At 36.5% G+C, this 12,595-nt stretch overlaps 1 protein-coding gene across 6 annotated transcripts in view; it reads right to left on the reverse strand.

Moving 5' to 3' along the window:
- Window positions 1-1,760: 1,760 nt before the first annotated feature.
- Window positions 1,761-12,595, reverse strand: part of MECOM (MDS1 and EVI1 complex locus) — a 578,884-nt gene continuing 568,049 nt past the window's right edge. For all 6 annotated transcript variants that reach the window (XM_081087497.1, XM_081087495.1, XM_081087499.1 and 3 more), the window contains 4 exons: window positions 12,121-12,265; window positions 8,087-8,323; window positions 6,873-7,056; window positions 1,761-3,331 (listed from right to left, as the gene is read on the reverse strand). In XM_081087497.1, coding sequence (XP_080943623.1) covers window positions 3,197-3,331; window positions 6,873-7,056; window positions 8,087-8,323; window positions 12,121-12,265 — 701 coding nt within the window. In that variant the 3' untranslated portion in view covers window positions 1,761-3,196. The remainder of the gene's footprint in view (window positions 3,332-6,872; window positions 7,057-8,086; window positions 8,324-12,120; window positions 12,266-12,595) is intronic.

Below are 12,595 nucleotides of genomic sequence, written 5' to 3' on the forward strand. Positions count from 1 at the left end.
ATTTTTTATTGATTTCAGAGAAGGAGAGGGAGAGAGATAGAAATATCAATGATGAGAGATAATCATTGATTGGCTGCCTCCTGCACACCTCACACTGGGGATCAAGCCCACAACCTGGGCATATGCCCTGACCAAGAATCAAACAATTACCTCTTGGATCATAGGTGGATGCTCAACCACTGAGCCAAGCTGGCCAGGCTACTTTTATATTTTTGACCTTCACAGAAACCTAATGCAGTGGCAGGAGAAGCAGGTAATATTCCCCTGGTTTCACAGATGAGGTTTTGGGAAGCGTGTGACTTGCCTGAGACCTCAGAGCCAGTAGAGCTATATCCAAATCCAATATCAGCTTCTCCATATCTTACTGCCTCCCCCACAGGGCCATGCAGTGAAGGGCTGCTGGTGAAATGAATGGAAAGGACAGCAGAAATGGAAGGCTTGAAAGCTTTTTTGGAATTTGGAGGGACTAGTATTAGCAAACAACTGAAATGTCAGGCTCAGAGTCCAAAAAGAATTCAGTGCATGGGGGGCATTTGAATTGCTTCAGAATTTATGGATACATTCTTTAAAAAAAGAAAAATGTGCATGTTCCAGATCTCCACTTTCTCAAGTGTGTTGTTCTTCTGTCACAAATACTAGATTCGTCTTCTTCTTTATAGATCAGATTTACAGCTTAAATGTATTTTCTGAATACTTCTTCTGGTGCACACTTTTTATTTTTAAAAAATTGATTATTTATACCCCATATATTTAATTCCTATACTACTGACATTTAGAAAGGATGTGAGGAAGTTTATGTATCTGGCATTGTGGTTAAGAATAAATAAATAAATGAATAAAGAAAATGTGTCTGGATCTATTTCCATGTGTCATACTTATTTATTTTTCAGGCCTTAAAACCTCTACAACTGGCCTAAATTGCAATAGCCATATTCTAAGACAATTGGCTTATATTTAAACAGAAAAATATGTTCATAATTGGCCCCCCACCAGAGAATTTATCATATGAAAACACCACACTTCACATTCCAACCCTGTGTGTACATATATAACACACATACAATTATGATCATAAAAATTAGAGTACTACTACTTACATAAGTGAGAAGTAGAAAACTTAAATTTTCAACAAAATTGAAATGAGTGAAGAAATTATAGATCAAACCTGATGGATTATGGAGCAACTGCTAACTGATCATTTTGAAGAATTTGTAGCAATATACAAAAAATACAGGGGTGCTTTTTGCCTTATTAAATAAAGAAAACACAAAATTATATCTATCCTCTGTTTATAACCATGAAAACATGACAATTGTACATGGGCAGACTTAAAAAGATCACAGAAAATTTAAAGAGCTTGTTTCTTCCCCCTTGTGAATCAGTTAATAGTATTTATAGAATCAAAAGCAAAAACTCCTTTGGCATGCACTACGTGAAGTTCAGTTGAAAAACTGTAGGTTGTTCTGCCCTAATTAAAACGGGTGGTGCAGACATGGAATGATAACAGAGAGCTGCACATGAGCACTGACTTCGTACCACAGAGAGAAAGTTGAGAACGATGAGTAGGAGATACCCCAACTCCTAGGGGCCAAGGGCTATCCCTTATGTCATCTCAAAACAATAAAAGTACGCTCTACATTCCATGTATCTGGTAGGGCATCAGGGCCCCAGACATCGTATCTTTAAATCACTGGATCCCAAAGGGAAACTAAAATTGCACGAGAAGGGAAAATACCACGCAGTGGGAAAAAGAAGCATTTTTGTAAGTCTTTATTTTTTAGTTGCTCCTCCCATAGTAATGCACTGAAAGGCATAACAGTTTATATTGTACAAAGCATTTGAAGAAAGTACCTCAACTTGCCGATTATTTCAAAATGAGATTACAAACAAAAAGAAAACAAATCTGGTTCCTCAATAAAGGGCAAAATAACTGAATACAGTCTGTTATTTACGTCTCTCTTTTAACATAAGGTCTGGAACACTTCATTTTACAAATAGGATTAACATGAACATAACATCGCACAAGCTTGCAGACAACCAGCATAAAATATGGGTACAGTTTTTAATCAGAAGAATCATGCTTCCATGAAAGAAATTATAATCGTTTATACAATTGAATCGATTTCAGTATTACAAAAACTAAGTTGCATCTATTCGCATTTAGCTCATTAAGAAAGGAAAACAAAACAACAACAACAACAAAAGGAATGTTAAGAAAAGCCAAACACCATTTGGCACTCCCCATACACAGGTCTAGTCACCTTGGTCCTTGGAAATTCGGAAAGGGGCGTGCCTCAAACTTCAGAAAGTAGTGGCTGACTGGAACAGTGCTATTTTAATCAACAAACAATAGTTTGCCAACAAATAAATACAGGATACACGCAACACACACAAAAATTAAACATTAAAAAAAAACAGTGACATGATTGTCTAAAATAAAAGATGTTATTACAAGGATTTGGCAAACATGTATTAGTGTAGTGGTACAGTGATACTGTGATGGACAGGTTACTTAACCTTTTTTTGAGCATTGAACATCCATAGTTTACAATATACACATACCCTTTCTCCCTAATTTTAAACAATGTACGTAAGAAGGCAAAAAGTTAATGGGAAACAAGTACTCCCTGTTATCAGTTTCTCTAATAATCGAGTGTGCATTTCATCCAACTACTTCCATCTTCAAAGGGTTAAATTGCAGAAAACTTTAACAAAGAAAAAAAAATTAAATCTGTAATTGAAAGCAACTGTTCCCAATCATGTGTCAGGTGATCTTGGACAAAAAAAAAAAAAAAAAAAAGAATTCAGTTTCTATGGAGTGTTCGTTCCTATCAATGCTGCCATCTCAACTGCCCCTCTCCCCCCACCCCCTCTCTGGGGCAGGGTGGACTGGAAGATGCCTTTTCCCCAGCAAGGTTTTCATGTTCATTGAATCGCTCTCAGTCGCATCGATCCTCCAGAAGTCAGCAGCTGCCTTTGCTGTGCAAAACAAAATATCGAGAATAAATAGTTTCCTTTTTTCTTTCTTTCTTTTGCTTTCTTTCTTTTATTACTCATTCAGTTTAAGGTCACCGGACTTTAAATGAGTGACCCTTTGGGTTTCTAAGGCATTCTGCTCAGCAGTCTTTTAAATAGTCCTATAGGAAAGAGCCGTGCTACTGCTGGACTTGGTCCCACTCTGTCAACCTTGGGAATGTCATACGTGGCTTATGGACTGGATGGCGCTGGATTCCGCGGCAGCCCTTGCCATACTGTGCCACACGTTGGGAGAACTGTGGGATGTCGAATGGAGGGACTCCTTCTCAGACAATGACAACATCATAGCATATGCCTGGGGTAAAAAAAAAAAAAAAAAGGAGAGTCTCAGTAAATGGCATTTGAAATACATCACTTTTAATTTGCAGAACAGTATTGGTGAATGTCAGAGAGAGAAGGGCTGAGTAGGAGCTGCCCCATGGGAGGGTTTGAAAAAGCGTGGAACATTTTTGTGTGCTTGTGTTTTAATGACATGGAATTACTGCTGGCCTTCAGTGCCTAGGGACCAAAACAGTGATATGATCTACAGAACAAAACATTAATTACCCTATCTAACATTTCAGTAGTGCCTCCCATTAAGAAACAGGAGTCATCCCCCTCCAACCATAAATCAATCATGCATCCACTGTCCCTGCACACATTCAACTCACCAAAAATATCATCGTGTGCTTATGATGGAAACTGCAAATATGAATAAGACATAGTCATATTTGACAGCACTGTGGTCTAGTAGAAGAAACAGTCCACGGACTCCTGCACTTTATAACTGAGAGCACTGAAGGTGAAGTGACTTGCTCAAGGTCACTTGACCAGTTAGTGAAGAGAAATAATTTAAATTTACTTCTGCCTAACTTTTAATTCAGTGTTCTTCTTCCAGTTCCCTTCCATACTTGAAATAGTCAATGTTGACACCCAAAGACTTTGAAAGCTGAGGTAGATCAATCAGGTCTATCAAACAATAAAATAAGACGCAAGACCCAACAGCAGTCTGACCCACGTGTGCTCCAGTGCCTGCCGCGCAGTAGGTGCTTGGAAGTGCTCTGTGCGGAAGTGCCCTTTCTTCCCTGTTATCATGTCAAATTCTAAATAACTGTTCAGCGAATCCGCCACTTGCTGCCAAGTAAAATATTCAAATGAAATGTTTGGTCTTGACTTGGGAGTGAACTTTTCACTGTTGATTTGCTATTGTTGGTCTCATCCATTGCTAAACTTGCTTGTCAAAATGCTGCTGAAGTGGAATCATTAAAGTCCTGCCAAAGACATTCCACTGTCTGTAAACAAAGACAAAATGCCTCTGTTGTGAAGCAGAATTTCATCTCTGGGAGTCATGCTGAGACATGTGGCTGGTCTGTGGTTTCTTCCTAATCATGGCATTCAGTGAGAAAATCTGCCCTTGCAGGCTGCTTTTGATTTGCTGGGTCATCGCTCTAAATGTACACATTTGACTCTTATGTATGCAAGTTGCCTTCTGGACCTCTACAGAACCTCAGCAGATATCTAACAAATATGTCCTAAGCCTCTACTCTATTCCAGGCACTGTGTTAGGTCTCAGGGAACCAAGGATAAACAATACCGAGTCCCTGTCCTTTGTATAGTTTAAAGTATGGGTGACATGAGCATGGAAATGAAACTATCTATTCTAATTATGTATCCAGTGTTAGAGAGCAGAGATAAAAACTATTATGAAATGGTTTTCAACGAAACCTATTCTGATATTTGGAAGCCTGAGTACAGAGACAATTTTGGAATCCTGAGTTTTAATCCTGGCTTCTCACCTCAACTTGTTGTATGACCTTTGGCAAGTTGCTTAACCTTTCAAGGTCACTTTCCTCATATAAAATGGGAATAATAAGAAAAACCTGCCTCCAAGGGTTGTGGGGGAATCACAAGCACTAACTTCCATAAAGTGCCTAGCTCCATGTACCTAACATAAATAGTACCTAGAATCGTGAAATCCATTTTTGTAGGATAAGGTTTTTCAGAGAGGATTCCAGATAGCATGTAGCCACTGTTGTATTAGTCAACTATCTGGGACTCGATCACTATGAAAATCATAGAGTAAATAGAGGAATGTTTTGAGTAAAGCATCTGCCTTTTTGGTAATCAAAGGAAATAAACATTTTCATGCACAAGGATCAGTTTCCAGCCCATAACTGAAAGTTAATAACAGTCGAAAAAATGAATAAAGAGACTCATGAAAGACAGTTTGCAGAAAGGCCTGACTATTTTCAAACCAATACATATGACATTATCAAGTAACAATAAAAATATGAGCTAGGATTGCAAAACGCTATTATTTCTGGTGATGGTAATTGTTAGCTCAGCTGGGCAGTCACTTTATGTCAAAAATGCTGGTACTGAAATATATCACAACAATTATCTCTAGATTTTCAGGCCCTTCTGCTTTCTATTCACTTCTGACAGCTTAAAGGATTTTTAGGTCTTATGTCTTATAATGAAAAGCATTTTTGTGGAATAAGTTTTAATAATTAAAAAGACCAAAGAAAACCAGGGTCCCCCAGTATCTCTGATCAACTAGGAAGGAAGAATGGAGAATCGAGGGTTTAAAACAACATTGGCCACCTCTTATGGTTGCCTCAAAGTGAAAATGAGGTCTGCTCTGGCTAGTTCACTTTTCACATTAGAAACAGAACAATTCATTTGTGTCCCTATTGACTCATGGAGCAGAAAGAGCCCTTAGATATCTTCTCCATTCACCCCACTTTACAATGAGGACATGGCACCTACAGCCATGGTGCTCTGTTCTCAAGTTCATGGAGTTTGGAAACTCCAGTGTTGGGGCAGGCTGCTCTTACTTAAGTTCAGAAAGAACATTTATGTTGCCTATTAGCATAAATGACATCTTAGAGTTTTTACTGAATTTACTGATATGTAAAAACATATATTATTCCGTTGGCAAAATTTTTTTTCCACCTTAGTTGATATATGACCACATTTGCTCTTAAGAGCAGCCCAAAACATCTCAGTCAAATAGAAAATTCATATGATCACCACTTCCAAAATGAATTAATGAGTCAAATACGTAGACCAAAGCGACCAACAAATATGGTAATAACAGGAAGTGTTTTTTTTTTAGTTGATCTGAATAAACAATCTGGTTGAGTGCAGGTGTCACACAGAAAGTGCTGACTTCGTCTTTTTGTGATAAAAGATCTGAGGCTCTTTTAATTGGTATTTAGGGATCATTAAATGGATTTATTTTAGTTACCATAGAGCTGATAGAATGCTGTAGAGTCCAATGAAGTTGGGCACTACTCATTAATTCATTCAATAAAAATTGATACATTTTATTTCCAGATCTGCTTTTAAGTTGCTGCAGACTATTGGCAACTCACTTTATCTCTGATTTTCAGTTTACTCCTAAATTCTATAATTAAATGACTTGTAAATTAACTATATAAAGCAAGGCACAAAAAAATATAGAGGATAAACTTTACTTTCTAAAATATCTTAAAATATAATTAGGTTGACAAAAATTATAGACACAAGGCAATTAGAAAACAATTCTGATGTAATATATAAGTAGGTGCAAGCAACATTATGGACCATCAATACGGGAGCAAGGGAACTGGGACATAAAGGAGCGATTATTATAGGATAGGGTTTGTCACAGAGTTTCTGTGCAGAATGCAGCCATATTAATTGCTGTATTGGTTAACTATTCTGGATTCAGTCACAGAAAGTAAAGCTTTGAACATTGTGAGTAAAGCATCTGAACCTGTTCAGATTCTAGAATACTGCAAACCAAGAATAGCTGTCTTTCGGCACCAAAGGCAGGCTGTCACCAGGATGCTATACTGCTGGGAGATATATACCTGTGATTTGGACTTTCTGTGTAACGGCTGTTTAAGTTCCTCTGGCACATGGGAAGTACTAAAAGAAGAGAGCTCAGCTTCAGTATATTGATTATCTTCCATTTTCCTCATTTTGAGGCTATCTGTGAAGTGCCTTATATGATCTAGAGCAGAAAGTCCAATTTTGTATTCTTCCTCTTTATACCTAAAATGAACCAATAGGAGAGCACAGAGGATTTTTTTTTTCTTTTTCAGTTTGTTATGCAACCAAATCACTTTTCATTTGAATCTATACAGTTGTCGAATGTCATATTATATTTGCAGGAAGAAGTAGCATGCATCAATTATTGGGTGCTTTAAAAAGTTCACACATATTGATATTAAGATATATTTCTTTCAAAATTTTTCATAAGTAAAGCAAGCATATATTTGACATAAAGAGGTAAAGTCAATGACATGTGGAATCAGCAATGCAGTGGAGACAGAATTCATACCTTTATCATTTCCATTTAAAATAAAGCCAGTTATGATAATATTTAGTTAGCACCCACTATCCATATGAAAATATAATATTCCTATCAATTTAACTATTTGGTTAATTTTCCATGTAAAAATCTGTCATCTATATGGATTACATATATATCAAGTGAAGTGAAATTTATCTCAATAATATTTAAGTAATAACACCAGATTATTGAATGAATTAGATAATGTTGAAATCTCTATTTTTCTTTAAGTTTTTTAGATAGAGTCTAAATAAATGCTCGGGTACTTGTGTAATTTCCATTTACCCTTCCTACCTCAGATTAATCAGAGTTCCACAAACACTGATATATTTATATGCTAGTGGGTTATGTTGATGGCCATATCATCCTTACTCCATTGTATATGCTTTGCTAACTCAAATTCAATTTTTATGATTTATTACTCACAAACTGCGTATCACCTGTAGTATTGCTCTAATGCAGTGGTTCTCAACCTTGGCTGCACATTAGAATCACCTGGGAATCTTTTTAAAATCCTGATTTCTGGGCCTCATCCTCCGGAAATTCTGTTTCTTTGTTACTAATGTTGTGGCCCCACTCCATAACAAAGAAACAGAATTTCCGGAGGATGAGGCCCAGAAATCAGGATTTTAAAAAGATTCCCAGGTGATTCTAATGTGCAGCCAAGGTTGAGAACCACTGCTCTAATGGAAGAACAGAGCCAGAAGAATTATAATCTGAGGCACTTACCTCACTGGGGATGTCTTGCAACTCATCTCCAGGGTGCTGGTTTCCTCATAGTCATCCTCAGGGTTTCCTTCATGTAAATTACTCGTCACTGGTTCCTTTCCTGTTTTTCCAGTAATATCATTGTCTTCATCCTCCTCATCCAACAGCACCTCATCTTCTACTTCTTCATCATCCAGTAAGTCTGAATTTTGACTGGTCACTAAAGCCTTCTCATCCTTAAAGTGACTGCCATTCATTCTTTCAAAACCACAAAAAAGAAAGGGGTCCAGTTACTGGTTTCCTGTTTAAACATGCATTTAGCTTTATTGTTGTGTCTTCGTGACAACAGTTTACCTTTTTAACACTTCGATAGTAATTTTATTGTTTATGTTTTATGGCAACCATGGGAAAATAATGTAACCTCACAAATAAGAAAATAAAGAAAAAAATAAATGGGTGATTATTCAGATTATAAATAGAGCCTCCAGCAGAACTGGAAAAACAATCCAGTCTCCGATTCCTTATCAGGCTCTTGCCTGATAAATGATATCGTTATATATGATATAAAAAGCACACCAATGTTTTCTCTACATGTTACCAAATCACCACATAAGTACCCACCAATTAAAATAATAGATTTCTGGAAAACTCATATCCCTGAGCAACATTGAAAAAAGGCCAACACACATGTCTAAAGTGAATCTAAGAGTTCCAAAAAACTGGTAAGGTTGCTGCCAAAGACCAACCAGTATTAGATATTTCTAGGTAACATCTATTCACACTTGGAAATATTTGAGGGTGCACTTCTTTGTATCACTTTCAAGTTACCCTTGATGGCTTGAATGTAAAAAAGTTCCTTTATCCCACGATAACATTGAGGTGGGAAATGATCTAAAAATGTAATTGTACAAATACCTTTTGAAGCTTACTTAAGCAAGCATATCAAATATAATGATAAAAAGGAAGACTATTATATTTAAAAAGTCATTTGTAATATTTTAGGTTGTGGCTAGAAGGATTGCAATATGTGATTCAAAAGTTTAATTATAAAAAGAGTTAAATTATATAGACATCCTAATTTAATGCATTTGAGAGCATTTATGAAACCAGGATAAATTTTTCCGGCTTTAAAGTAAACATTAAAATATGTGTAAATTAAAGTTAAATTTCATGGTAGAATTTAAAAGTTGAAAATAAGCTACAAAATAATTGTGACTTGTTTTGTGTAAGTTTTGGGAACGTTTTTGTTCATACAACAAGGAGAGAGGGTGAGGCAGAACAGACTGGTGGCAAACGCTTGGGCTGTGGATATTTCAGAGAATGTCTTCTCCTAACTATCTCCTTTTAAAGATATATGGCCAGGGAAGTGAAGACACTTGCCCAAGTTCAGAAAGCTTTTTAAAGATTAAACCATCATAGGCATCCAGGTGTTCCGATTCCTGGGCCATTCAAAATCTTTCCATTTTGTTTTATTTACTAATTAAAAAACTTGCTGACACTGTTATGTTATTGTTACAGTCATGTGCAATTTTTACATTTAATGTAACTATTTTCCAGATTATGGAAAATCAGGTACCAGTGATAAATCCATCACTTTCCCACATTTAGAAATATAAGAGCATTTAAAATTTAGATTCCCAGGGTAAACAATAAATAAAACAATCTTGGGAGTGACAGATGCACATAGTAAAAACCTATTTAACCAGCAAAACTCATATCATCATTATTAAGTTTTTTTATACAACTAATCTCTTAACCTCTTTTATCAGAGAATGATGAAAACATGTTTTGCACAGACATAATTATTAGTTTCCAGTTACACTGCCAACTTGTTCTTTTAAATGGATTGAAATTGTTATTTTAAAAAATGAAAGAAAAAGTAAAAGAACAAAAGAGTGCATGGATGAAAACCAAAATTAACAAAGCCAACATGATTAAGAAAGCCTATTTGTTAATTATGCTTTCAAATGTGGCAACTTATCGAGGATAAATTATTCATCAAAAGTAGTCTGATAGGAGATGGGGGGGTAGTTAGATGACTCAGTCTTCTTACTTCTGTGCTGTTTAGACATGTTGAAGCCAGATGTTGCAGCTATAAAGTTCACAAATCTCCAATTAAGGGCTAGAAAATCTGAATAGGCATCTCAGAACACAAATTATGCTTTTTGTTTGTTTACTATTTCTTATTTGCATCATGTAAATATCATTATCAAAATGTAAGATTATCTTTCTTACTTGTTACTAGTTTGTACTTTTGATTCTCTCTTCTCTCTCTCTCTCTCTCTCTCTCTCTCTCTCTCTCTCTCTCTCTTTCTCTCTCTCTGGTGAGCAGAGGAAAAGATACATCCAACCGCACTTCTTAGAGGCTGAAAAATGCTACACAATAGCAGATCTCTCCTTTTTTCCTTTGATACACTTTTAAACAACTTGAAGGATAGAAGTGGTCATATATTTTTATGTTATTTTGGGAAATAATGTTTATTTGAAGCTTGCCTTAATGGAAAAATTGTCTAACATAATTAACTTTGACTTTTAATAGCATCAAAAATAGAGAACACTAACAATAATACTTGTGTGGTGAAAAGTAATGGTACTTTTATTAACTAATTCCATATGACTTTAAAATTTACAATGTAGTGCCCCGGCCGGTGCGGCTCAGTTGTTGAGCATCGACCCATGAACCAGGAGGTCGCACACAGCTTGATTCCTGGTCAGGGCACATGCCCAGGTTGCAGGCTTGGTCCCCAGTAGGGGGTGAGCAGGAGGCACCTGATTGATGATTCTCTTCATCATTGATGTTCCTATCTCTCCCTTTCCCTTCTTCTCTGAAATCAATCAAAACATTTTTTTAAAATTTATGATGTAGCATCTTAATAGGCCATTGGATAGTTACATTTAGAAATATCTGATTCTCAATACTGTATATTTAGTTATAACTTACAGATAAGAAAAATTCAGTAGTTTTGGTACAATCATGTTTCATTAACTTCATATAAAATGTAAAACAGTAGGTAAGTGTTTCTCTTATTAGCAGCATTAAAAGTTTTCTTTATGAATTAAGCCGTATGTGCTTAATGTTGATGATGAGACAAGAGGGATCCAGTGCACCAGGAAACTAAAAGTAAGGATGATCCTACCCACTGAAACCAACATGACAGAATTCTATGGGCATGCCCTGATAGCATATAAGGAGGTGATAGAATCTTATTAAGAAGTCTCCAATGGTTTCTAAAAGGAGATGTATATGACACTCAATGGGTACTTTACACAATATGTACATATACATAAATATATATACAGATATATACAGCCATACATATAGTCACAAAATATGTAATATATACAACACATGACATATAATAGTAGCCACTATTGCCCAGTGATTCAAATGAATCCCTGTGGTGTTGTTATTCCCTTCTCCTTGGTAATTTTTGATAAAATATTCTAGTTAGCTATCAAGAAAGGCAGAACAGACTGGTGGCAAAAGCCTGGGCTCTGGAATCAGTCAGCCCAGGTTGAATCCCGCTTATCACTTATATGACCTCTGGCAAGTGTTTTAACCTTAGATGTCTCAATTTCCTTCAAAGATAAAATTACATAATAATGGTCACTATCTGGTAGTGTTACTAAGACAATTAAATGAATTAATCCACGTGAAGTGCTTAGAAGAGCATTTCGTATTTAACCTCAAAATAAGTGTCAGCCACGGGTGGTAGGAGTAACAGTAGTATATTAATAACAAAAATAAACGCAGCGGCTGAAACCGGTTTGGCTCAGTGGATAGAGCGTCGGCCTGCGGACTGAAGGGTCCCGGGTTCGATTCCGGTCAAGGGCATGTGCCTGGGTTGCAGGCACATCCCCAGTGGGGAGTGTGCAGGAGGCAGCTGATCGATGTTTCTCTCTCATCGATGTTTCTAACTCTCTATCTCTCTCCCTTCCTCTCTGTAAAGAATCAATAAAATATATTTAAAAAAATAAAATAAAAAAATAAACGCAGCAAATGTATCTGGAAAGATGTTCATTTCAGAAATCACGAGTTTAAAAACCAGCTTTACCTCTCCTCTGTGTTCCTGGGAGACTGGCTGCCATGGTTGCTATTCCCAATGAAATTTCTAATTTCTGTGAAGTAAGCATCTTCTTTGTCATCAAGAATCGCACCTGTGCTTTCCAGTTCCGAATGAGGCGAAGACGTTGCTGTACCTGAGGGGAGAGAAGGCCTTGTGTGAAAAAGACTATTACTTAGATGGCAACTTATTTTGAATTACATTCCTTCTTCATTTGGTCAGTGTTGTTTCCCCAAACAGGCTCTTTGAATATTAATAATGGTAACTTTAGGAGGTCAAGGCCATCCTAATTTATCACAGTACACATGCCAATGAAAGTCCCTTGGGGAATATTTTGAACCATTGGACTCATGAGGTATAGTCTCCCAAAGATGTTATTTCTCCCAGTAGCTTCCTCTTATTCCCACTGTGACATGGGAATGGTTTTATGTATACAATGAGGGTGAAGCAAATTATAGAGAAGTCT

This window comes from Myotis nattereri, assembly GCF_964212035.1.
Source record: "Myotis nattereri genome assembly, chromosome: 3".
NCBI classification, from domain to species: Eukaryota; Metazoa; Chordata; class Mammalia; order Chiroptera; family Vespertilionidae; genus Myotis; species Myotis nattereri.